This window comes from Meriones unguiculatus, chromosome 21 (genome assembly GCF_030254825.1).
Source record: "Meriones unguiculatus strain TT.TT164.6M chromosome 21, Bangor_MerUng_6.1, whole genome shotgun sequence".
Classification (NCBI taxonomy): Eukaryota; Metazoa; Chordata; class Mammalia; order Rodentia; family Muridae; genus Meriones; species Meriones unguiculatus.
Genome location: NC_083368.1, coordinates 16922800 through 16947516, shown reverse-complemented (window position 1 = coordinate 16947516; position 24717 = coordinate 16922800). Strand labels below are relative to the sequence as shown.

Below are 24717 nucleotides of genomic sequence, written 5' to 3'. Positions count from 1 at the left end.
AGCCTGTACACGTGAGCGCAGAGGAGATTTCCCTGTCCTCGAGGTACCTGCTCTGACTTACTCCCAACAGAAGGAGCCACCTTGCAGCATTCATCTTCAGCAGCGCCTCTTGTGACCAACGGTCACAAGGAACCAGGGTAATGAAGGTACGGTCCACCCAGAGCCACGCACAGGTATGTACTGGTCACAGCGGGGAAGCCAGTGTATGTGTCCAAAGCCAGACCCACGCGAGGCCCAATCACACAGGGTCAACGCAAAGCCAGTCAGCGCTACGGAGGTTGGGCTCAGACCAAAGAGAACCCAGGTGAGAACGAGTGTGACGCTGGACTTGTGAGCTATTTGAGAGGGCCAAGTGGATGACTTTATCGATGTGGGGCTGACTTTGGGGGCCGGTGTGCCACAAAGCTAATCAACACGATTGAGAAGGACTGCACTCAGGACAGAAGTATCCTATTAGACTCAAAGGCGTCCCAAATCCAGGGCCATATTGTCTGGCCCCAGGGGGTACCCTCCATCTTTCCTAAACATCAGTGTACACACACACACACACACACACACACACACACACACACGGGTTGGGGAAATCTGGAAATCTGGTCAGCCCTGCAGGCTGGGACATAAACAGACCAGGATTCCCCACACAAAAACTCTCCTACTCCCACTCAAGTACGCTCAGAACATAAACAAAAGATACAGCAGGTGATGGCTGAAGCCAACCAGCACCCTGGAGTCTCCTCAGGATAATTATTTATTATTCATAGTCATCAGCATCTTCATTAATTATTCATATGATCCTTAATTATTATCCTTAATAATAAGAGCAGTAAATAGCAGAAAAGTCCTTGAGGTGCCTAAGGCCCAGGGCCGGGTGCCTCCGGGCAGTTAGACCAGCTAATGCCCCCAGGGCAGTGGGGGGACCACAGACCCCCTGTCCACTGCCCAGCTCTGCCCCTGCCCCTCACAGTGGGGCCCAGGGTATTGCAGGAGGAGATGCCAGTCCCAAGGGCAGGGGAGGAACTGCTCCTGCACTGCTCTCCCCTCCAAACCAGGGTCTCCAAGGAGAGCGGTCGGGTAATGCCCTGAACCAGGGTGATCCACATGTCCACACCGGCAGCATCACTAACTGCCCGGATCCGAACCATGTCTGTGCAGGGGCTGGGAGGTGAGGGCCCCCAGCTGACCGGGCAGGGAGAGGCGTCGAGTAGGGCCATCTTGGGGGAGCTCTGGGGCTCCTACAGGAAGCTCCTCGAACGCCATAAACTGGGAAACCTGCAAAGAACACAGAGCATGAGCAGGCAGGAAAAACTGTGGGGGAGGAGAAAGGGGCAGAGGCAAAGACAGAAAGACTGGAAGTCAGAGGAAAGGGTTAGGTGGGCACAACCGGGGACCTGAGGGGACAAGAAGGCTGTAGCTGGAAGTAAAGAAATGCAACTTTGGGGCAGGAGCCAAACAAAAGAGGTATGAGCTACTCTGGAGCCTCCCTGGCAGAGGACCTTGCTCTGGACCCAGGAAAGATGGATCCAGGCTCTCGCCTTCCCCTTCTCTAGGGAATGTGGCAGGGCAGCGAACCCCCAAATGGAATAAGAAGTCTCTGCTTTGGGATGGCAGCTGGGACAAGGTGCCTTCTTGCAATTCTCCAAAGCACCCTGGGGCCCTAGAAATGGCAGCAGGCCAGCAGCCAGGCGGCTGAGGCCAGGGAGAGTGCCAGGGCAGGTGGGAGGGGTTTGTGGGTGCTGACGTGTTTACTGGTGAGATCCCTGTGGGGGAGGCTGTGAAGGGAGACTGGCACATTTGCTGACGTGGGCCCTGGTGTCTACAAACAGGAGCGAGCAGCATATGGGAGGGGGAGCAGCACCAGGGGAAGGGGAATCGATCCCAGGCCACCTCTGGGAGCCACAGGAGCCCCCCTCAACCACCCGTGAGAGCTGGGCTGTCTTAGGAGACACAGCTACAGCTGTCCCTCAGGATGCTACTCAAGGTAAAAGAGCTGTAGATCGAGGAGGTCCTATCTAGAGTCTTGACTTTGGCACCCTGGAAATGCCAGCAGCCTTCAAGATGGTCCTTATAACACTGCTAGAGTAAGAGCCAAGATGAAAGGCAGCAAAGCTAGGGGACTGTAACCACAGCAGGGGCCAGGATGCTGTTCTGAGGCACGCTAGCAAACAGCATCCAGACCCAAGTCCCAGGCTCAGACACCATGTTTACATCTGGCCCCTACATGTGCTGGCAGGTTCCCTGGCTCCGGTCCTCTTCTGCATTACTGCTGGAGCACAGGGATAGGAGGAAAGCAGGAACAGGTAGAGGAGGGGAGGGGAGGGTGAAGAGAGCACATCCCATGCCCAGCTGAGAGGTAGCGGAGCAGCTGCTGGGGTGCTGCTGGGGCAGCCAGGGTGTGGCTGGGGGCTGGGAGTGGGCTCCAGAATATACCTGAGAAAGCGAGTCCAGGGTGAGAGTGGGGATGGGGCCGACAGGCAACAAAGGGGATGTGGACGTGGGGCCAGGCCCAGGGGTGGTCACAGCACTGTAGGCAGGGGGGACCAGTGTCATTTGCCTCTGTAGCAGCTGTAGGACAGTGGCCATGTCTGCACTTAGCCGGGTTTCCAGCCTGGGCAAGAAGGAAGGAGAGCACTCAGAGAAGTGGAGACAGATGGTCGGCTCCCGGCGTCCTCTTCCTCCAGCTGAGGAAGGAGAGGGTCCAGCTGCCTAGCACAAACAGGCCTGGACAGTAATGTTCCTGAAACACTACCAGAAACCCAGAGAGGACCCCGAAGTGCAGCCTACCCTGTGCCCGTTCCCTGGGCCACCCCTCTTCACCTGTTCAGCTGTCTCTGGAGAGCATCCAGCCTGCTCTCCACATCACCCCGGGAACGCCGACCAGGGCTAGACAATGGTATGTTGAGGAGGCTAGGGGCCGGGGCAGGGCATCGAGGCAGCTCCTGGTACTGGTGCCCCCGACTGTCCCCCCAGAAGCTGAAAATATTGGACACCCCAGAGAAGGCACCTGGAGCCAGAAAGGAGGAGTGAGGTCAGGAAGAAAAGTCAAGCACCTGCCCATCCCCCACCCCCAGGCCCAGGCCTACCTGACAAGGGATTACAGGTGTCACCGCCTTTCTCCCCGTCCTCCATCAAAGGCTCTCCACCTGGGGGGTCTCCAGGGGGCCTGGGGCTGGAGAAGGGCACCAGGCGGAGGGGGCTGGAGCTGCGACCCGGACCCTCATCCTCACTGCTCTCCGGGCTGGAGGGGCCGCTGGATGGGCTCTCCCCCCATGGCCCTCCTGGCTGTCCCCGGCAACTCGGCCCTGCCCCAACTCGGACAGGGCCCTGCCCCACGGTTGACACCTCCCCCGGCTGCTCTGTGTCTGTGGGAAACAGAGAACAGACCTCAGAGAAAGGGGAGAGGACAGAGGGGAAGGGACAGAGGAGCTGAGCAAGCCTGGGAGGGGGCAGGGTGTATCTCCAGCCGTTTTCTCTTCCTCCCACCTGCCTGAGAACCCCCTGCCACGCCTTGGCTGGTCAGCACCCTCCAGGGCACTGCTGATTTGGGCTCTCTGTAGCCTGCTGCTCGGGTTCCTTTGTTCTCGTGCTCCCTCCCACCTTCTTCCTCCCTCCTCTCTTTAAGGGGTCAAAGACCGCCTGGCAACACTGGAGCCTAAGGAAGACCAAAAGCCCGCCTTTGTTCTTGAAGGTAGATGAGGTCTACCCAAAGGAGATGATGGTTCAGGCATGGCATGAAAAGGTGGCAGAGTTTGGACGGCAGAAGGGAGGCCTGGGGGTGGGGGAGTGGGGCCACTTAAAGATGACTAGATAACAGTCTGCTGGGCAGGGGCCTGCACAGCCTGACCCTGCCCTCACCCCCCTCTGCCCTCCCTCTGGACACCTCACCCTTGTCAGTGCGCCTTCGGAATGACAGCTTGCGCTTGCGTTGCCTGTTAAAGCCGCTCTCTAGTTCCGCGCTGCTGGGGGAGCCTGGAATCATGTTGGTCTGCAACCAAGAGCAGAGTCAAGGCCCTTAGGAGCATCCTGCCTGTCTCGCCTGGAATATGGGGTGGGGTAGGAGTGGGGGTGCCACCACACCCTTTCACTAACATGAAGAAGCCCTGAACAAGCTGAGGTTGGGACTTTCGAGCCTGAAAGCGACAGGCGGGAAGAGGCAGGCAGAGAAGCTGCAGCTTCAAAGTCACACAGTGAAGGGGCAGCCTCTCAAGAGGCGTCAGCTTTCTTGGGGATGAAGGCAGCTCAGGATGGCCCACTCACGTCTCGAAGATTGAAGGTGATCTCCAGGCTAGACCAAAAATGATCTGAGAACTCAGGGTACATGTCCAGCACCTCCAGCAGGTCATCGCGGTGGATCTTGTGCAGGTCGCAGTAGGTGAGGGCTCTCACGTCCCCATTGGATTTTCCAGGACGTGCATACAGGTTCAGAGGCTCTCCAAAGATGTCGTTCTTCCCTGGAGGCCATGGAGAAGACAGAGGCTTCAGCCCATGGCCCCAGCATGGAGACTAGCAGGTACCCTCCTTTGGGTAAATTCTACCCTGGGCAGGAGCATCTCCAGCCACACAGCCAAGGAAGCATGAGCCAGCCCATGTTCCCAGTGCTCTAGGCAGAGGGGACAGCAGGATTTGGAGTCTCTCAAGCAGAATGCCCCAGCTCTGCCCACAGCTATGACTTCCTTGGAACAGCCCTACTTTTATCCCCAAATAGCCTCCTAGCAAACTGCAGTGCCCTATAAGCAATGGTCTTTCGACTGTAAATGACAGCGTGGTGGTTAATCAGAGCCAGCACTGTTTCTCTGAAAGAAAACAGGACAGCATTGCTCAGCACAGCCAAGCACATAAAGGACCAAATGTGTGCATGTGTGTAGGAAAACTTGCTTTAGTCGGGAAGGGAGTAGGTTGTGGCGTGGTATGCATGTCTGGGCTGACCTGTGAAAGTCTAAAATGCCCTGCTGTGAGCCATGGCCAAAAGTCTGGTGTGTGTAGGGCCCAAGAAAGAACACGAGCAGACAGGAAGTCTTCACTGTCCGAGTGTTACACACACACACACACACACACACACACACACACACAATGGCCACAGGCGGGTGACGGGAAGGGCACCAGGCTCCCTCTGGACATTCTACGCTGCACGAAGCTTCCGGGGACCGTGTCCTAATGAAACTGGATGCTCAGCCTCCAGCGACTATTTCCCACTCCTCTGCCTGATGGTGTTCAACTTTAAGGGAACACTAGCTGCCCGCCTATGGGTAGATCTACAGTTCCCCCAAGTTCAGGGGGGGCTAGGTAGTCTCCCAGCCCAATGGCCCCATGTCCTACAGGCTTCCTCTCTGCTGCCCACCTTGGAAGCCCACCCTCAGGCAAGTTAAAAGGACTCAGGAATCCTGCCAGCAACCCTCCCCACCCCCTGCCAGTGTATTCGGAGGGCTCAGATCTCTCTGGGGTTTAGTGGGCATTCCCACCCCATACCCAAGATGGCCACCACGACATCACCCCGCAGGATCTCGATGGAGCCCCTGGAGATGAAGTAGAGGGCGGTAAGCAGGTCCCCAGCGTGCACCAGTGTGTCCCCTGGTGGTGCATGTGTGGTCTTGAACTTCATGGCCAGGGCCCGCAGGCAGCCTTTAGTGGCCCCTCGAAAGGGCTTGCAGTGCTGCAGCAGTGAGCGGTTCAGATGAAGGCAGATGTCAGCCTGCAGGCACTCAGGGAAGCCCTTCAGCACCTAGAAATCGGCACGGTTCAGAACACTCTTGGGACTCGGCCCAAACACCGGCCCGCTGCCACCTCTGGCTCAGGGAAAGCTTGCTGCTCCCAATTCCATCCTCTGCGGAACCTTGGGGGCCTAGGACCCCCTCAGCACCTGGGTCCCCGGCCTGACCAAGTTCTTATCTGGAAGTGAAGCAACTGATGCCCACCTCCGGCTGATGTGGGGTGTGTGAAGAAGCTGGTCTCCCGGTGGGAGAACTCCAGGTGAAGGAGTTTCACCTTCACACGTAATTCTCAGGTTCTTTAACGCTAACTACAACCATCTGAGGCATGCTGGGTGCACCTCACTGCCCTGTTGCCTCACCGCGTTCATGTCGATGCCGTTGGTGTAGGACCAGGCGTGCTGGAAGTACTCCTCGAGGCGCTGGCGCAGGGGGTTGGGGATCTGGTGGAAGCGAATGAACTCCCGCACCCGGAGCATCTGTGTGTGGTAGCGGGCCGTGCCCGAGTACAGCCGCTGGATGATGGCGGACACGTTGCCGAAGATGCTGGCATACATGAGGGCTGGGGGCGTGGGTGAGTGGGGCCGTCAGCATCCGCAGGGACCCCGCCCGCCCACGGGGACCCTCTGCTCAGGCCCCGCACCAGGTCAACGACACTCGCGGTCCGGTCACGTCTCAGTCTGAGAGTGGACATACACATGCTCAAACACACGCCAACCTTCAGCATTTCCTGCCCTGGTGTCCCAGCCTCCAAACTATACTGTGAGCCCAGGACCCTAGGAGGGGAAGAGGAGGGGGCGGGGCAGGGGGCTCTGACTGCCACTTGGCTCCTCCTAGGACTTTCACTACCTTTTCTACCCAGCCAAGGCTCCGCCCCACCCACCCGCCTCCAGGACTCACAGCCAATGAGCATGACGCAGATGGAGAAGATCTTCTCCGAGTTGGTGTTGGGGGAGACATTGCCAAAGCCCACGCTGGTGAGGCTGCTGAACGTGAAGTAGAGCGCTGTAACATACTTGTCCTTGATGGAGGGGCCGCCCAGGCCGCTGCTGTTGTAGGGTTTGCCGATCTGGTCGCCTAAGTTGTGCAGCCAGCCGATGCGCGAGTCCATGTGCGGCTGCTCCATGTTGCCGATAGCGTACCAGATGCAGGCCAGCCAGTGCGCAATGAGCGCGAAGGTGCACATGAGCAGGAAGAGCACCGCTGCCCCGTACTCCGAGTAGCGGTCCAGCTTCCGGGCCACGCGCACCAGCCGCAGCAGCCTCGCAGTTTTCAGCAGCCCGATCAGCTAGAGGAGGGGGCATGTTCAGGGTGAGGGCTCAGGAGTAAGGAGCAGGGCAGCAGAGGGCACTGACTTCTTCTGGAAGCTCTCCCTGATAAGGAAAACCACCTGGTATAAAGCTTCTCCCACACTGCTCCTGGCACGGGTCTGTCATTAATCTGTGTGCCAGTGTTGAGACAAAGTGGTAAGGGTCTCCATGCTGAGGACGAGGAAACAGGGGCTCTGAAAGGACCAACAGTCACCTCAAGCTGCTAGGCCTAAATTTTAACTAGCTTTTGGGGGAGCTTTCCTATAAGTTAGAAAATGATAACACACACACACACACACACACACACACACTCTTTGATAGACAGATTCCAGCTCCTTATGAGCCTGTGGATGAATAAGCATGGATTTGTTAGGGCCCCTCCTTTCCTGTGTAGTATCCCCCCCTTCTACTCCTTCATCCTACTCCCTCCTGGCTCTTTTCTCCTGGCTGCTGTCTTGCTAGGCCCACCTCCTCAGAGCCAGAGCCAAAGATGAGCAGGTCGAACGGGATGGCAGCCACCATGTCAATGAGGAACCAGCCCTTAAAGTAGTGGACAGCGATGCGGCCAGGATGGCTGACCACCTCTTCATTGGCGTTGACATAGGTGGTACGGAAATTGATGAGGATGTCCACGATGAACATGATGTCCACGATGAGGTCCACCACGGCCAGAGGCTGGCAGGCGTAGCCACAGTCAGGGGCTTGGGACCCATCTTCAGTCTCCTTCAGCAGGAAGGCGGCTGAGTAGGGTGTGAAGACGGCCGTGTAGATGACCAGCAGCAGAATCAGCCAGTCCCACACGGCCTTGAAGGGGCTGTAGTGCAGGATGGTCCAGCGGTGTATTCTCGGGGCCTGCAGCTTATATTCAGGAAGCACATCAGCTCCCAAGGACAGGACCTAGACAGGGAGAGGTGTGCGGCGTGATGAGGAAGGGCCATGGGACTTCAGAGAAGATGGTGTCACCCTCACTGTGGCCAAGTAGAGCACATTTCCATCAGAATGCTCATCCTTCAGCCAAGTAGCCATAGCAACGGACTACCCTCAGACCTGGGCACTACAGTTCCCAGAATGCTAACCAGCAAGGGGACGTCCTGGCTGGCTCCACACAGTTCTGACAGCGCCCAAAACACTTGAACTTAGGCCATCATGCAGGAAGGCCCAATATGGTTTCCCACCAGCAAGGCAGCCCAGAACCTCAGACCATGCCAACTCTCACCATACAATCTTATCCCACAGCCCCCAAACACACACACACACACACACTGTCTCAGTCCAGAATATGTTCCAGGATTGCAGTTCCCAGCTGGGCAGTGAGCCCAGGAGCTAGAGTCCCAACACATAAAATAGTCATTGCAGTTCCCTCTCGGCCTCACTTCATACCACTTGTCTAAGGGCGCCAGCCACCATTCTCAGGCCCCTTGGCCTCCCTGTGGGGAGCAACCCTTGCCCTGCACCACTCTTTCTCTCAGGCCGCTCTCCACGCAAGCCCAGAGAAGCCCCCACATCCCTACAAAGGGACAGAGTCCAGCACAGAGAACCTGGTGCCTCGAGTACACAGGGGGATGCACTGAGGATGGCTCAGAGACGCACTTGGCCTGCACAGAACCCCATTTTCTGACAAGGGGGAAGCGTGTGCCCCTCAACACTCAAGCAAAGGCAGCCCACCACAGGGACAAGGACAACAAGCACAGCCAGAACTCTTGCTCCCAAACCAGGCCAGGTGGGGGCGTCAGAAGCCCCCATGCCCACCCGCCCCTTAAGATCATCTGGCCGACCTCTGACTCGGCTGGAATGCCCTCCCCAATCCCGCTAGCCTTGGGCCCTGTCACCCCTGCAGCCAGACTTGAAGCCTTCCCCATCCCCAGAGTTTTCAGCCCTGTCCCAGAAGCACTGAATCCCAGAGCCTCTAGGCCTCTAGGCTCAATGAAGTCCAAAGACTCTCAGCTCAAGTGGGGATCCCCTGATTCTGCACAGGTGGGGCTGCTCAGAGGACACAGGGAAAGGAGCTAGTCAAAATGATGGGTCTTGGGGAAGGGGTTGCCCATCCTGGGATGGACACAGAGACTTCAGAGAAACCAGACGGGGTGAGGATGAGCTCCAGGGCTCTGGAGCAGGGGAGGATCGTAGGTCTGCCCTGACTTCAGCCCGAGGCTTGTTCATTAACTGAAGGTTAACACATGAGGTTAGTGACCTCTCAGGCATCTCAAAAGAAAACAGGCTGGGACCCCACAGGCAAGAGGCAAAAGAGGGTGCTGACACTCCATAGGACCTCTCTGTGCCTCAGCAGTCAGTCCTAGGGAGCCATGCTGGACCACCCTAGACAGCAGTGACCCTGTCCCCACGTCCACCCCCAGCCCCCAGTGTACATCTGCACTCATATATACGGCAAGTCTTGGATTCAAGGCCCAAACCTGCAACTTCAATCTACCCAAGGGCCAGTCCTATCTCCGAAACCACTGGCTTACCACATGGCCTCGGGCCAGGTCTATGATCCCTGTGATTTGCTGTCCTATAGAAGACTGACTCACCCTTGGATCTTCACCTTGGAAGGGAAAATTCTCACCTGTGCCTGTTCCCCAGCTGGGAGAAGCATATGAACCCAAAGAGAGGGAGTCAGGGACAGCAGGGATGGTGGCAGGGTGGGATTCTCCAGATCACCCAGAGCTACCTCCGGGTTGTAAAGCAGGAGAGCCAGTAGGGCAGAGAGGCGGCTCCCAGGAGGCAATCGCCAGCTGAGGGGACAGCACACCAGGACACCCTAAGGAGGTGAGCCAGCGCTTCCCTTCAGTCTGCCCTCGCTCATTGGCCAACCCCTGGCCCCTACTCTCCTGAGACCCCCCAAGAGCACTCCAAGCCTCCAGTGCTGACCCCAAGTCTCAGAGCAAGGGAGCCCCAGCACCCCTGTGTCAAGTCTAGCTGCTGCTTGATGGTTCCTGTCTCTCTCCATCTCCCCACCATCCTCTCTGAACACTACCTGCTTCCTAGCATCTCTTTCTTCCCTTTATATTCTGAACTAGAAGGTTGTGGGCCACAGAAGCCATAGGGAAGGTGTTGCCAAGGCAAGGGAAACCCCGGGGAACCTAGCCAGCGGCCAGGAGGAGAACAATGAGGAGCTCAGTGGTGGGCCACACTAAGGAGCACCAGCCTCCCAACCTATCCTACTTCTCAGAAGCCCTCTCCCCAGCTGCAGCCAGAGCCCGCTGGGCCACACCCCAGCCTGCCTCGGTGTCCCAGCCCAAGAAAAGGATAGGGTGCTGAGGGGATCACCTACCTCCTGGGCCACCAGGCTGGAGATGCGCACTGCCCGCCGCACCCGGCCTTTCTGGGCCCTGGGCTGCAGAGCCCCTGTCCTGCTCTCCTTCCCTGCTGGGATCGCCATGGAGGACTTGGCTCCCCCCAGCCTGATTGCCCTAGAGTCCCAGGGCCCGGCCAGTGCCTCACTTGTGCCCCAGCAGCAGTCCCAGCCCAGGCTGCCAGCCCAAGGCTGGCCGACTGGCAGCCAGGACTGCCTCTGGCATGAAGCCAGAATGGCTGGGGCTGGGCCCTGGGGCTGGGGTCACCTAGGCAAGGAGTATGGACAGCTGCCTGCGTGGCTCTTGCTCCACATGGCCCTTTGGTGTGGGCCCCCGCTACCAGGGTGCTCTGCTCTGCCCGCCTGCCGTCAGCCCAGCACCCGCGGTGGGAACCGCAGCTCCTCTGCCGGCCGGCCCCTCCTCCTCCCAGGTTCCCACCCCCACTCCGCCACTCTGCCCCCCTCCCCCCGCCCAGCCCGTGCCCGCCCTCTGCCCCGTGCCCGGCCAGCGGCCCCCTCCCTCGCAGGCTCCTACTGCAGCCGCTCCCGCAGCCCTAGCCCCTCCCCCTCCACCCGGCAGCCTGGCCTGTCACCGCAGATTAATGGTCTCCCCAACACCCCCGCCCCGCCGGTCCAGTGCCGAGCCAGCCAGAGTCAGGCAGAGAGACACCCAGAGATGGAGAAACGCCAGGTGACTGGCAGGGGCACCACAGGCAGTCAAACAGACGGACAGCGGAGACCCACACACACGGCATGCACACTCTGAATCCAGGAACAGGGCAGATCAGGTACCCAGGTGGGAAGAGAGAGGAAGGACCGGGAGGGGGAGAGGAGTGAGCCAGATAAAGGCTCTGAGGTGAGGGGCATGTTTTGGAGGCAAAGCAAAGGGGCTGGAGATCTGGCAAGGACCCGAGAGTTAGAGACACGAAGGATGGCCAGGAGGCTGACCAAGCGAGCCCAGTCCTGGGCAGCTGCCTCCCAGGGCTGCTGCTATGGGCGCAGCTTAAACAACAGTCCCGTCTCCTCCTGAGAGCCTCATGGCTAAGAGCTCACCACTGCCAACGTGGAAAGGAGCTGTGACCGAGTAGACGGAAGAGGGCTGTAACCTACCTCACTGTTAGGAGAGGCAGGAAGACCAGAGGAGCCCTAAAACAGGGCCACAGAAATCAAAACTTGGTGTTCTTCTCTGGGCAAGGATGCAGGGACTTGACCCCTAGTAGCTTTATACCCACCAACAGCGCTCCCCACTCATCCCAAAGAGGAAATCCTACTCTCCACACTAGGGAGACAGGGCAGGTCCCCCAGGCCACCTGGTAGGCCATCGTGGCCTACAAGAATGAAGACCGTCCTAATTCTGACTTGTGTGGCCTTTCTAACCGAGGCCCACTCCTGTTGGCCGAGAGACCCCTCACATACATCCTTGTCATCCCTCTAGCTCCCTTCTCTCACCCACCATGGCCTCCCCAGGGCCATGTTTCAAGTACCTCACCCTCACCCTGTACCCTGGGGCCACACACTCCATCTCTCGGTTATCCACACCTGCCCATCCTAAAAGCCTCCTTCTTCTGCCCCTCCCTAATAGCCTTTCTCTTCAAGCCTTCCTTGTATCCCAGCTCTAGGCATTTTCCCCACCAGCCCCAACAGCTTCTCTCACTGACCAGCCGCTCAACCCCACCTTTGACTGCAACCTCTTCCCCAACTCCATCTTCCTCCAAGGTGAGCAGTGAACCATTCACTTGGACACTTACCTGAGTGACCTTCTCGGTGACATTGTGGGTCCGCTCTTTTATCTTGGGTGCTATAATTTCCCGGTCACTGGTGGGTGAAGCTAGGAAAGGGTCACCTTTGAGGTCCACAAAGTTGAGGGTGATTTGGGGGATCTTGCTAATGGTGCGGTAGCGCACGAGGTCCGAGTCGGAGGTGGAGTTAAGCAGGCCACTGCGCAGGGGGTGCATGGCCCCTGGGATGGAGAGACATAGCTTGGTCAGGTGGGCAGGCCAAGGGCTGATGGGAAGCCAGGCCTCGGACACAGAGACTACAGTGATACCAAGCCCTACCTGGCAAGGGCCAAGGGGGTGGGACAAAAAGCAATGAGGGAGCTCAGAAGACCCATGAAGACAAGCAAGGCCTGGACCCCTCTTGGCATGTCACCATGAGAAGACAGGAGAAAGGAGTGGAAAGGATCAGATAGTGTCAGGAGCCTCTAAATCTCCCTTGTCTCTTCCCAGTTCCATGGTCAGCCCTGTTCCAGGATGTCCTGGGACAGCTAGCCCCTTGGGCCAGCAAGGGCTCTGTGAGTGGAAGAATGCAATGGGATAGATGGACATTTAATAGAGTAAAAGACTGCTTAATGAGATTAAATAAGTGCTTAATGAGATTTCCATCTCCCAGACTCCCAGGCACCTAAGAGGTAGGAGGGAGAGAGGAAATGGCAGGCCTAGGATGGGGCAGGCTTGGCTACATGCAGGAAGCAAGGAGCTAGAGGAGGGTCTCCCAGGCCTGTACCCTCACCGGTGCTAGCATGACGGGGCGGAGGGGGAAGCACCCCAGCCCGCATTGCCTCGATGTCATCTGCAGAAGACGCCCGACGAACACTAGCGCAGCTCTCTCGGGAGCGTGTCCGGGCCAGGCTGCAGCTGGAACCTGAGGCATCAGGGTTGAGGCTCTGAGCTCTCGGTGATGGGTGAGGGCCACGGACGCTTGCCACCGGTGAAGCAGACCCTGGGCCCACCAGTGCCCGCCTCTCTTCTGCAGGCCCAAGCCCTGCCACATGGTTGTCCATGGCAGACACCTCATCCAGGGCCAGGGACTCACTGCTGGGTGCTGCAGGCGTCAGATCCACATCCACCACCACTGCCCCGGGGGCTCCAGCACTGCCCATGCTTCCTGTCCGAACTGACGAGTCCCTGGCAGTCAGTGCCAATAAGGCAGGCAGCTTCAGGCGGAAGGTCTTGGCTCGGCCTGTGGGGAAATGGGAAGCTTGTGAAGAACTGGAGGACAGTGGAAGGCCCTCACCTCATCCCATGCACAGCACTTGATTCCCAAAACCCAGACAGTTCTATCTCAACCTAGTCATCAACTGCTCTTTCCCACCACACTTACGGCAGATTCCATGAATTCTTCATGATTCCAGAATTCATGGACAGTAACATATTGAGAGACTGATCCATGCTTTGGGTGGGTCATTGAAGGTCACACAGTACATGAGGAAAGATGCCAAGAGCTCTCTCCCACGCCCTGCCACCTAGCAGCTGGTGGCCATAGGGCTAGTGCTATCAACACCCAAGAGGGGGACTTCGTTGTCCTGACTCTGAGGGGAAATTTTTAATTAAACCCCAAAAATGACAGCTGGGGAAAGCAGAGGCTCTGAACCTTTGGAGCAACCAGGGGAAATGTTGAAGCTGCTATGTTTACAGCCAAGGCAGCATGCCTTCCCATCCTCTCGTCTATTAACCTCCAGGCTTGGGGCTTGGCCAGACCACAGAGGAGCTGAGTCCATGAGACAGAGCTTTCTAATGAGCCGGTGGCTAGTGCTGCTTAAGCAAGCACCTATTATTCCTCCAGGGTGCTGGGTGGGACCCTGGCGGCTAGAAAATATGTGTTCTGCCTGAAGAACCTGTGACTCTGGGCCTTGCTGCTGCACTGGCGTTTCTCCAGCATGATCCCGGTGGGCCTGACCATATCATCTCTTGGTGTCCCTTGCATCTTCACACACACACATGCAGCTCAGGGAGACAGGAGTGAGTATTCCTGAGCTAACCCAGGAGCATGGCTGCACTTACCAGAGGCCAGCCAGCTGGTGGGGGCCCCCCTGTGATTGGTGTCACGAGCAGGGGACCCTACCATGTCCTTTTCCATCACTACTTCAAAGTTGAGGATGAACATGATGACAGCCCCATCCTCATTCTTCACGGGTACCACGTCCACCAGACACAGAAAGCAGCTCCCTGCAGGGTAGGAAGGGCATGGGCCACGGTGACACCAGATCTTCCCCAAATGGGCAGGACACAAAAGGGCCCGCACCTACTTTTACTGCACCCCCCACTGCCCACACCTGCAGTTCCTGACCCTGCACCTGGCTGTGCCAGACTGCATTTCTTCCTTCACTGTCTGTTCACCTTACTGCCCATCTCATCAGCTTTCTTTCCCTGCCTCTCCTCTCTTCACCTCTGTCTCCATCAGCTTGTGGCCCTTTCTTCCTCCATGTTTTTATCTGTATCCCCACCTTTTCAATGTACCTGTGCTTTTCCCCTCTGCCAAGGGCCACACCCATGCTTTAGTCCAGGATCACGTGCTCCAGCCCTAGTTCTAAAGCTGTTCAAAATCCCTGCTTGGGTGGCAGAGGCAGGAAGATCTGTATGAGTTTGAGGCCAGCCTGGTCTACAGATCTAAATCCCAAGACAGCCAAAACTATACAACAGAACAACAACAACAACAACGTTACAGCATTTTGAAACTGCCACAGTGTCGAAACATGCAGTCTCCCATCTCAGGAAAGTACTAGACTGAGACATGGCAGAAACCAAGAACCCTGAAACCTCACCAGAGACCAGAGACACTGCTATGAGATCTTTCTCTGTCCTTATTCTTGACTCCTTCTCCCCTTCCCCCTGAGTCCCTGCAGCAGATCAAATCAGCCCACTAGTTCCCTTAGGCTTTCTGAGGAGTACACAGCCCAGTGCCCTCCGTGCTGTTTTCTGACTTGAGGTGGTCTCAGAGCGAGTGCGCCTGCCAGGGCCAAGCTAAGGGTCCTAGCTGCAAGAAGTCCTCCTTGATGAATCCGAAGAACACACTATTCCCGGTACTCTCACAGGGACCCAGGCAGGTCATCATCTCCTGTCCATCATCATCTAGGCTTCCTTCCCCCTGCTCATCTGACTTCTCTGCCTCCCAGTGGTCACATCCCTTTTGAAGGGCCCAACACCTAGAATGACTAAGGTACCTTGGAAGCCAGTTGTGGCCGTGGTGTCAGTGTACAGCAAGAGTGACATGGAAGAGGAGATCAGGGAAGAGGAAAAGGATGTGAAAGAAATGAAGAGTCACATGGTCTCAGGAGAGCCCCATCTGCCCGGCTTCAGCCTTCCGCTTCCGCCCTTGTCCTAGAACCTCCCTAGGCTGGTCTTCCTGCTTCCGTCTCTCCTCTCACCCTTCCCTTTCCCTGGCTCAGGTGTGCAGGCAGGGTGGTGACTAGAGTCAAGGGAAGACTGGAACCTGGGGCTCACTTGGTGCCTGTCAGCCAGGCCTGAGGGGGTGAGCAACAAGGTTACAGAATAGTACAAGCTGTGACTAAGCCAGCCAGCCATGAAGGGCATGGCTCTTGGAGACAACCACAGGGCAGACATGCTGGGTAGGAGACTGAGACCACAGTAGACGAGTGATCCTAGCAGCTGTGGGTTCCCCAGTCAAATGAGAGCCTCTGAAACCCCTTCACTCACCATAGCCAGGGCCCTCCTGACCCTACCCAAGAGCCCCGAGCTCAGGAGCTCTGCCTGGGTGTCCCTTTAGCAGCTGCTCTTGTCCCCTGACCTCCGGCCTCTGACACACAGCTGTGGTGTTGAAGCTGCGGGGGGGGGGGGGGTGCTTGGGCCCAGCTGGAGACCGTTTGGCACCCAGACAGCCTGCCTGGAGTTTATGCCCTAATATGGTGATGGCCAGCAACGGCCTAAGCAGAAACTGGCCTCCTCAGGACTATGGAGAGGCAGAAGACCAGCTACCTCTCGGCCTAAGGGACCCCAGCACCTTTCCCCAAGAGGCCCAGAGACCTAGGCCCCAAGCTACTCTGCTCACCAGGGCATGTATCAAAGAAGCCTGGAGTCTAGAACCAAGATGACTCTCATTATTCCAGATGACTTATGTCCCTCAAAGAGGACAAGGAATCCTGACCTGGCATCTTCAGAACTCTATCCCCACATCAGCCCAGGCTATTCAGCAAGAGAAACCACACTGCCCAGGACTCCACATCTTAGATGGCTACTTCAAACCTTAGCATCGCAGTGACCCCAGGTCCCTGCCTCTGAAAATAATCGTTTTTAGTTCTCCCAGTAAGAAACTTCCAGATAATGCCCCTCTCACGGGACAAGCTCACTTCCCACTTCCAGATACACAGTCAAAACCCTGACGCTCCCGCTTTGTTGACATTCAAGGAATGTTTCTTTTCAAATATCCCCTCAAAGGTCTGGTTGTTCCAAAAATGTGATCCACCCCCAGCACTATGTGATCACTGAGGGAAATAGACATGGCAATGCAGTGCATGGAAACAAAGAAAGATGAAGGCCAAGCAGGCCCTGGGCTCTTGGGATACCATCTCGCTTGCCAAGCTGGCCGAGTCTTATGTGACCTACCGTGTCACCAACCCCAGCTGGCTTTGCCAGGCCTGCCTATAGAACCCTGCCCTGTGGTTGGCTGGTATGCAGGGAGATCGTGGGAGTAGGGGAAGGGCAGCCAGGCTGCAGGCAGGGCCCACAGGTGGCTGAAGTTAGGTGCTAGCAAGAACAGGTGGCCTGTGGTCAACTTCCCAGCAGAAAAGAAAGGCTGTGAGCAAGTGGCTGGGCTGTCCCCAGGGAGCCTGGAAACTAGCTCCTACCCAGCCCGAGGAGCCCAGACACCACTCTGCTCCTCCCTCCTTCCCGCTCTACTGGGGATCCACCAATGACCCAGCTCATGCAAGGAAGCGGTAGCCTCAAGGAGGGCCCCGGGACCAGAGCTGCGGGAGGCTGCAGTTCCACCCAGCACCACTCTGTGGCAGCCACTGCCTACATTCAAGAGGCAGGCAGCTCCTGGGGCACTGTAGAGGGATGGGTGGGACTGCGGGGAAACCGAAGGGGACAGCAGGAAGCCTCGTCCTCTTTCTCAAAGAGGAAGCAGCACACGCCACGGGAAAGTCACCTGACAGAAAGCTTATCTGCCATACAAGGCTGATGACGCCTCCTCCACTGGGCCAAAGTCTGGATGAAATGGCATAGGATACGACAGGCTTGGAGCCTGGCCCAAGGAGAGCTCTGCATGCTCAGAAGAAAGAAGAACCTTATCAATTGGCCCCTGGAACAGGCTGATTTAAGTGGCTAACACCAAAATACAACTTTATAAGCCCCAACTCCAGCTAGGCTCTAAGGGCCCCATTTGGGTGGTGAGGCCTCCCTGCCCAATCTAAGTCAGCCCCTGCGCCCTCAGGGTAGAGATAAGAACAGGGATGGCAGGCATGCTAGTAGCTACATACCTACAGGATCTGGCAGAGCCTCTGGTCTTAATGACCCAGGCCAGCCAGTGTCCCAGCAGCCTACAGAGGTTAAGCTACTCAATGTAGCTCACTAAGAGAGGAGGCAATGGAAAAGACCCCGGTACAGCAGGTTCAGCTTTCTGTCTGACAGCACACTATGAACCCTGGCTTGCCTGCATTTGGTGCTAGGTCCCTAAGGGGTCCACCCTGGAGTAACACTGCCCTGCCTGGCACCCTCACTCACTGAAGTCAGGCACCCTTCCAGTGACCCAAAACCTCATTTCCCACCTCTGGGTGCCACCGGCCCAGGCCTGCCTTAGCGGAAGTTATGACAGTTTGGGAGAGAAGACCTGCGGAGGACCCTAGGGCAAGCAGGTGAGCTCAGGGCCTCACCTGGCACACATGTTCAACAGCAGCAGCCTTTATGGCGTCCCCGTCACCCCATAGTACCTAGCATACCAACACAAGTGAAGCATTTGGGATACGACCAAGAAGGTGGCCTGGTGCCCATCGTGACTGAGCCAGGTGTTCAGTCGGACCCTGATTTGGCATCTGGACAAGACACAGCAAGACAGAACAAATCAAACAGTGGGTGTGCCCTGGGAAACTGAGATATTCTGCCACAACAACCAGGAGAGCCGGCCCCTCGCTCTCCCACATTGCTGTGTGGCTGCAGACAGGCCACCACCTCTCTGAGCTTAGACTCTCTGTGGGTACCACAGGGACAAGAGATTCCTGCCCTGGGTGCCAGATGAGGTAACAGATGGCCTTACAGGAGCATCTGGAGCTGTAATGAGGCAGAGTAGCAGGTCCCTGCAGGGAAGGTGACCTCCAGCACCCGCATCCCAGTTGCCTCCCTTGCCCCACTCCAAGCAGGAGGAGCTGTGCCAAAATGGGCCCAAAGTCACACCGAGGGCAGGGAGGCTGAGGCTGCAGTTGGCCCTGTCCGCCCCCCAGGCAGAGGCTGTCTCCGGAGGAGCAGCCCAGGGCTGTGCAGTGTCAGGTTATATTTAGCCTGGTGGCGGCGACAGGAAGATGCAGCGGGAGCCGCTTCTGGCCAAGGGCCACCGTGTCGCTAACACCACTCTCATGGACAGCCAGGGGGGCTAGGGAAGGCCAGGGACATTGTGGACTCCAGGGACAGGATGGGGGTGTCTGAGAGGCCAACCAGTCAATGAGTTTGTATTCTGTATGTATATATCAGAAAAAGAGGCCAATCCTAGGCTCCTAAATCCAGGAACTATAGGGGTCTTGGGGCACTCCCTGCCAGGCAGATTGGGAAGCCACAAGCCATACTCCAAGTCTCAAAGGAACATTACTTCCAGACTCGCTCCTCCACTACCCTTGCACCCTGACGACAATCTCTGTGTAGCGCCAGGGCCTCTGTGGGCATCCAATTTCCTGCTAAAACCAACAAACAGCCTGTGGCATGCTTGAGTCTTCTCGGACCACAAGTCCTCAAAAGACAACCTCTACCCAGGAAAGTTCAAGCTGGCTGTGCTCCAGGGTCATGGGGCCAGGCTCCTCCTGGCTCATAAGTGAGCATCATATACTCTGCCTGAAGAAGGTAAGACAAGGCCCTGAGAGAACTCAGCGGATAAAGATGCCAGCCTCCAAGCCTGGCCATTTGAACTTCATCCCTTGGGCCCAACACAAGGGAGAGAACTGACACCTGCAAGTTGTCCTTGTCCTTTGACCTACACAAACATACCACGACACATACATCCACCACACATATTTATACACAAATATGTATGCTTGTGTGTATCTGTAATCTTCTTCTATAAACAAGGTAAGATGATGTCACACTGACCTGGGGAAAGCTGCCTCCACTGCTGTAACCTCAGCAGCATCCCTCCTGCCGCTGACCCCCCACTTCCTCCCTCCCCAGCCTTCCCAGGCCCCTCTGCAGAGGGTTTCCTGACTCAGCCTATATGGGTGCTTCTCTCTGGGAACATATCCAATACCACACACTTTGCAGAGGATATATCCACAAGCTGGCCTGTTGGGTAAGTCCCCCAACCCTCGCATTCAGACCTACACTAGGCAGACTGGCTTCACAGCAGTGCACAGCTTTGGAAGGTCTGCTAACGGTCCCTGGAGTGGTGACCTGCAGTTTGGCCAGTGTGAACACAGTGTACCTACCTCTCACCTCCCTTCTAGATCCTAGGGTACCGACCACTCAACACAGAACCACCCCTCCTCCCCCAGTCCTCAGTGTAGACAGATAGAGCCATCGTGGGAATTCAAGCATCTTTCCCAAAGCAACATTACATTTGATTACCAGTTACTAGCCAACAAGATGGCGCTTGGATCCTAAGTGAACTATGCCTGCTGTGTGATTTCTCAGCCTTGCTCCTTTTTGCCCCCTTCACTATGACCCTGACCCCTGCATTTGCAGCTGTCACAGAGCAGCAGGGCCACAGAGCTGTCACCATTCACTAGAGAGACAGTCCTGGAGTCCCTGCCATCTTCTGGGGTTCTGTAAGCTCCTGCAACTGTCCTCCATCTTATCTCCCAAACACAAACACATCAAGGGCCTGGACGGGCTGTATGTAATAAGGCTCTGCCATTGGTCTCCTTGCAGGCAAGCTGTCTGATCATTAACTCAAGAGGATGATTCCCCATGGCTTGCTCTCCCATAAGACACTGTGAAACACCCGCAGCAAATACGGTTGTCAGTAAAGTCCCCCTGAAAAGTCTGATGGCACATTCAAGAATGGAAACATACAACCGTGACCCAAACAAACACAAAAACTGTCATTATTTGCAGGGTACAGAGTTATCTCACCAGAGAACCAACAGAGTCAACATATGAACACCAAGAATCAACAAAAGAGCTCCGCCAGACAGATCAGCCCACACCACACAGCTAAAGCAATCAGAACTCAGAGTCACAAGACAAGACAGCACCGGTGCAGTGGTCCACACCTGCAACCCCAGCACTCAAAGCAGCCTTGACTTCATAGTGAGTTTAAGGTTTCAGGAAACAGAGCAGGGCCAGCCAAATGGCTCAGCAGTAAAAGCACTCGCCGGGCAAGCATGAGGAGCTGAGCTTGGTTCCCAGAACCAACAGTGGGAAAAGAGGGACAGCCCCCAAAGCAGTCTTCTAGCCGCTACACAATCACCACGACATGCACAACCACATAAATTAAATGATGTTTTCCTTATCTGTGTGCACACGTGTGTGAGGATAGATGCACATGTGCCATGACATGCATGTGGAAGTCAGGGGACCACCTTGGGTACTGTTTTCTGTGCACACCAGGCTAGCTGGCCCATGAGCTTCCCAGGAGTCTCCTGTCCTCACCTTCCATTTTACCTACAAGCATGAGGTTACAGTGAGATGCTACTGCACCCAGCTTTCATGTGGGTTCTGAAGATGCAAAGTTGGGTCCTCACACTTTTCTAGCAAGCGCTTTATCCACTGAGCCATGTCCCCAGCCACAAAACCCCTTTCTCAATAACAATGACCATAGAGTTGCAAGGGATGATCAAGAAGACACAAGTGAGAAAATGAAACTTTGGAGCAATAAAGTACATGGAAATAAGACAGCCCAAAGAAAGATGGTCCAGGATCTTACTGAAACTTACAAAGCTGTCAGTTCTTCTAAATTAACCTACAGGAGCAAACCTAATTCTGACCAAGGCATTAGTGAAGCCAGCACGTGGTACACGCTTGTTATCTGAACATGCAGAACACAGAAACAAAACAGTGGATTATAAGCCAGCCAGGATACATAGAGAGACACTGACTTTAAAAAAAATGCTAAAAAGAGGGGAGGTGGGGGAACCAGGTATGGCTTGCTATTATCCAAGCCCCTGGGAGCCAGAGACAGTAGCACTGCCACAGTTCAAGACAAGCCAGGACTGCTGCATATAGAGTGAGTCCTGAGCCACAGTGTAAGATCTTACCTAGCAAATAAACAAACTTTTTTTAATAAAAAAAAGTAAAAGAATTTACTTTTTTTAATAAAAAAAAGTAAAAGAATTTACTTTTTTTTTTTTTGGCTACAGAGGCACAGTAAACAAACACCACAGTGTTGTGCTTGTTGCTGTTTTATGTAGTTCTGATGAACAAACTGAAAGAGTGCAATGTTCAGAGGCAGATCCATGGTTACACAGCAAAGTAACCTATGCCAAAGGAGCCCCACAAAGCAACGGAAAAACAGACTAGGTGTGCTGGGAAAGTTGGCTCCTTTCGTGGAAAAAATAAAACTTGATCCTCGCTTGCCACTACATCCAAGGAGGGCTCACGGTGGATCCAACACCCAGCTGAGAAGGAGAGACCAGGCAGCCAGAGGAGAGAGGTGGACTGTGGGGACCGCTCAGCCTTGGCAACGGAAAGGCTCTTCAGTGAAACTTCAAAAGCACACACAAAACCAAAAGTCCAGGATTCGTTTGTATCAAAACTAAGAATCTTTGTTTTATTAACTGAACAGAGGCTAAGAGGGAGAAGGTATTCACAATTCAAAGAAGGAACTGGCATACAGAAGACACACTGTATTCATTTGTATTCCGAGAATACACACGAAACCCCTGGAAACCCACAGGAACAAAAGAGAGCAGACTCACAGAAAGATAAGCAAAGGATACAACCGAGCAGTTGTCGGGGAGGAAAGCTCAATAGCTATCAAGCCTAAAAGAGATACTCTGGCTTACAAAAAGTCAGAGAAACATAAACTAAAGCAGCAAGCCCACAGGACGGGCAAAATTATAAAGGGAGATGATGCCATGTGTGGCAGAGGTGGGAGGGTATGAAGGTGTCCATTCAGGGCGCAGGAAACAGGGATGGCTGTTTAGGTGCACAGTGGGGCAACAGTGAGCTAAGAGTTCCCCTATCCTGTAATCCGGCAATTTCGCTTCCAGGCATGCAGGCCACAGACACTCTTACACGAGTCTGGAATGGCCTGTGTAAGAGAATGTGTCATTATCTGGTGACAGAGAGGTGGAGACCACCTGGGGACAGCAAGCAAGTAAAACTCGTAGATCTGTGCTCCAGGGTATGAAACCTCAGCCTGGACACTCACTGTCAGCCCACCTGCACATAAAGTCACGTTCCTGGGTAAGAAGGGTAAATGCTGGAATACAATACCAGCACAATACTATTTGCATAAGTTAAATCCATATGCATCTATCCAGTCAAAATACACATTTGCAAGAACATATGTGAAGAGCACAGTCATGGGGAATATATTTGAATGGCTGCCTATAAGTAGTGTCGCGGAACTGAGAAATGAAATAAAAAGAAAGGGCAGGAAAGAAAAAAAGAAAAACACTGACATGAGCATTGGGGCCTGACTGATTTGAGGAGCTCGGCCAATAGGAACCTAGAGAAAAAAGACAGCCAGAGGTGCTCTATGAGGGCCACACAGCAGACGGCCTTACTCCCCACAGTCTCTTCTGTGAACACGGGTGATGCCTGCTGAGTGACTCTCAGGAAGCCCTGGCATGGCATGCTGCTGTGTTGGTACTTGTTTGGGGAATGCCCTCGACCCACCATGCAGGGGACAAGCACTTTGATCCACTTCAGAAGCAAGGGCCACCACAGCGCTCAGACTCCAGCCAAACTCAGACCTCCTGAGGCGCTGAGCTCATCACATCCCAGAGGCAGCTTACGCAAGGTCCACACAGGGCTCTAGAATAGAGACAACTGGGCCAGAGGTCCAGTTCAGGTCCCCATCTGCTAGGTAAGTCCCTTAACCTCCGCTAGGGAGAGTTTCCCTCCTGGAAAATGACTGAGAACTTCTATGCACACAAGGCTGGAAGGACCACTGTCTACACACGGCAAAGGGAAGCCACCTGAATGAAGTGCTACCAGGAGCTGCCGGCTCCCAGCCAGCTTTGCCAAAGCTTTGCTCCCCTCTCAGGCCTCCCCTCGTCCTGAGTGAACAGGCTGTGTCCCAGCACACTCCCTGTTGTGTGATGTCTCCCACACTCAGAAGACCAGGAGAGCGCCCTGCTACTCCTCTGGCCCTCCACCCCTCTTCCACCCTAAGGCTTTCACAGGATAGGACACTAAGCCCCAAAGATAAGAAGTGACTTTTTCCCAAGGCCACACAGCCCACAATCAAGCTAGAAACTGCCCCCTAGGCATCTGACGCCAAGAGTAAGGTTTCAGCCACACAGCACTGCCCAGTTTGTCCATTCATTTAGCAAAACATGCAGATATTGAGCTCCTACAATGTTCGGGCATGTAGATGCAACAATAACAACACAAACCACTCAGCCTTCTGGGGACGATGGGCACTGCAAACTCTTACAGGGCCAAACCTGTATGGGCAAATACAGGTAAAGGCACCATACTGCCCAGCCTGCTGGGTAATTCCAAGCCAGCCGACAAGTGCCCAACCCAGAACACAGCCCAGAGATCTTTATGGTCAATGAGGGGTGTCAGCAGCCACTGGGACTCTCCTGAACTGGCACCTAGGCCAGCATCCCTCCCGGCTCTTCTCTGACCCCAGATCTCCCTGCAGGTCACAGAGATGTCTGTCATTCCCTCACCCATGGGGCTAAATGCCTCTGCTCTCCAGCCTGCACACAAGGTGGGAGCAGGTTTTAGAGGAGACGGGTAATTCCCCAGCATGAATGTTTTTTAGGAGAGGTGGCTGGACCTTCAGGGAGGCTAAGAAGGAAAGGGCTTCCTTGGAACTCTCAGCTCTCACTGCACAGGAAACCACCCAAGCTCACCCCCTATCATACCACAAAGCTGGCCCTCCTGCTGTTCCGGTCCCCCTCCCCAGAGCTGAAGGCCACTGTCAACTCTGCTTCCACAGCTCTGCACAAATATTTACATAGTTCCTCTGGGGCTTCGGAGACACCACACACAGGAGCAGGAGGCACCCTCCAGATACTGTCCAGGCCCAGGGGCTCTGAGGAAAGAGCACCCCCCATCCTCATGAACAGGAAGCCCCAGCAGCCCAGGGCAGCCCACCGCAAGGAAGCTAGGAGAAAAGTGCTCAGCAGAGACAGACAGACAAATGGAAGCAGGCCCTGCCAGGAGCTACCACCTGCCCAGGCTACAGGCCCCACCAAATCCTGACAGAAGGACAGGGATAACTGCTCCCAAGAAGGGAACACACCTTCAATCCTAGCACGGCCAGCCTGGTCTACATAGCTAGGACGACACAGAGAATTTTTTTTTTTTTTTAAGGCAAGGGCAGAGGGCAGCACTCCAATGGCTTTGGACCTGTGGAA

The 24717-nt window shown here is 55.4% G+C and overlaps 1 protein-coding gene across 3 annotated transcripts in view; it reads right to left on the bottom strand.

Moving 5' to 3' along the window:
- Positions 1-730: 730 nt before the first annotated feature.
- Positions 731-24717, bottom strand: part of Kcnh2 (potassium voltage-gated channel subfamily H member 2) — a 31437-nt gene continuing 7450 nt past the window's right edge. Inside the window, exons 3-16 of one of the 3 annotated variants that reach the window (XM_021659344.2) lie at positions 14087-14251; positions 13119-13265; positions 12816-12947; positions 12053-12264; positions 7481-7909; positions 6603-6990; positions 6065-6264; positions 5464-5716; positions 4255-4448; positions 3883-3982; positions 3081-3359; positions 2815-3001; positions 2428-2605; positions 731-1269 (exon numbers count right to left, since the gene is read on the bottom strand). In XM_021659344.2, coding sequence (XP_021515019.1) covers positions 1120-1269; positions 2428-2605; positions 2815-3001; positions 3081-3359; positions 3883-3982; positions 4255-4448; positions 5464-5716; positions 6065-6264; positions 6603-6990; positions 7481-7909; positions 12053-12264; positions 12816-12947; positions 13119-13265; positions 14087-14251 — 3014 coding nt within the window. In that variant the 3' untranslated portion in view covers positions 731-1119. Of the gene's footprint in view, positions 1270-2427; positions 2606-2814; positions 3002-3080; positions 3360-3882; positions 3983-4254; positions 4449-5463; positions 5717-6064; positions 6265-6602; positions 6991-7480; positions 7910-10283; positions 10747-12052; positions 12265-12815; positions 13266-14086; positions 14252-24717 lie in introns of those variants that run through there. The other 2 variants (XM_021659343.2, XM_021659346.2) reach the window with 2 other exon arrangements.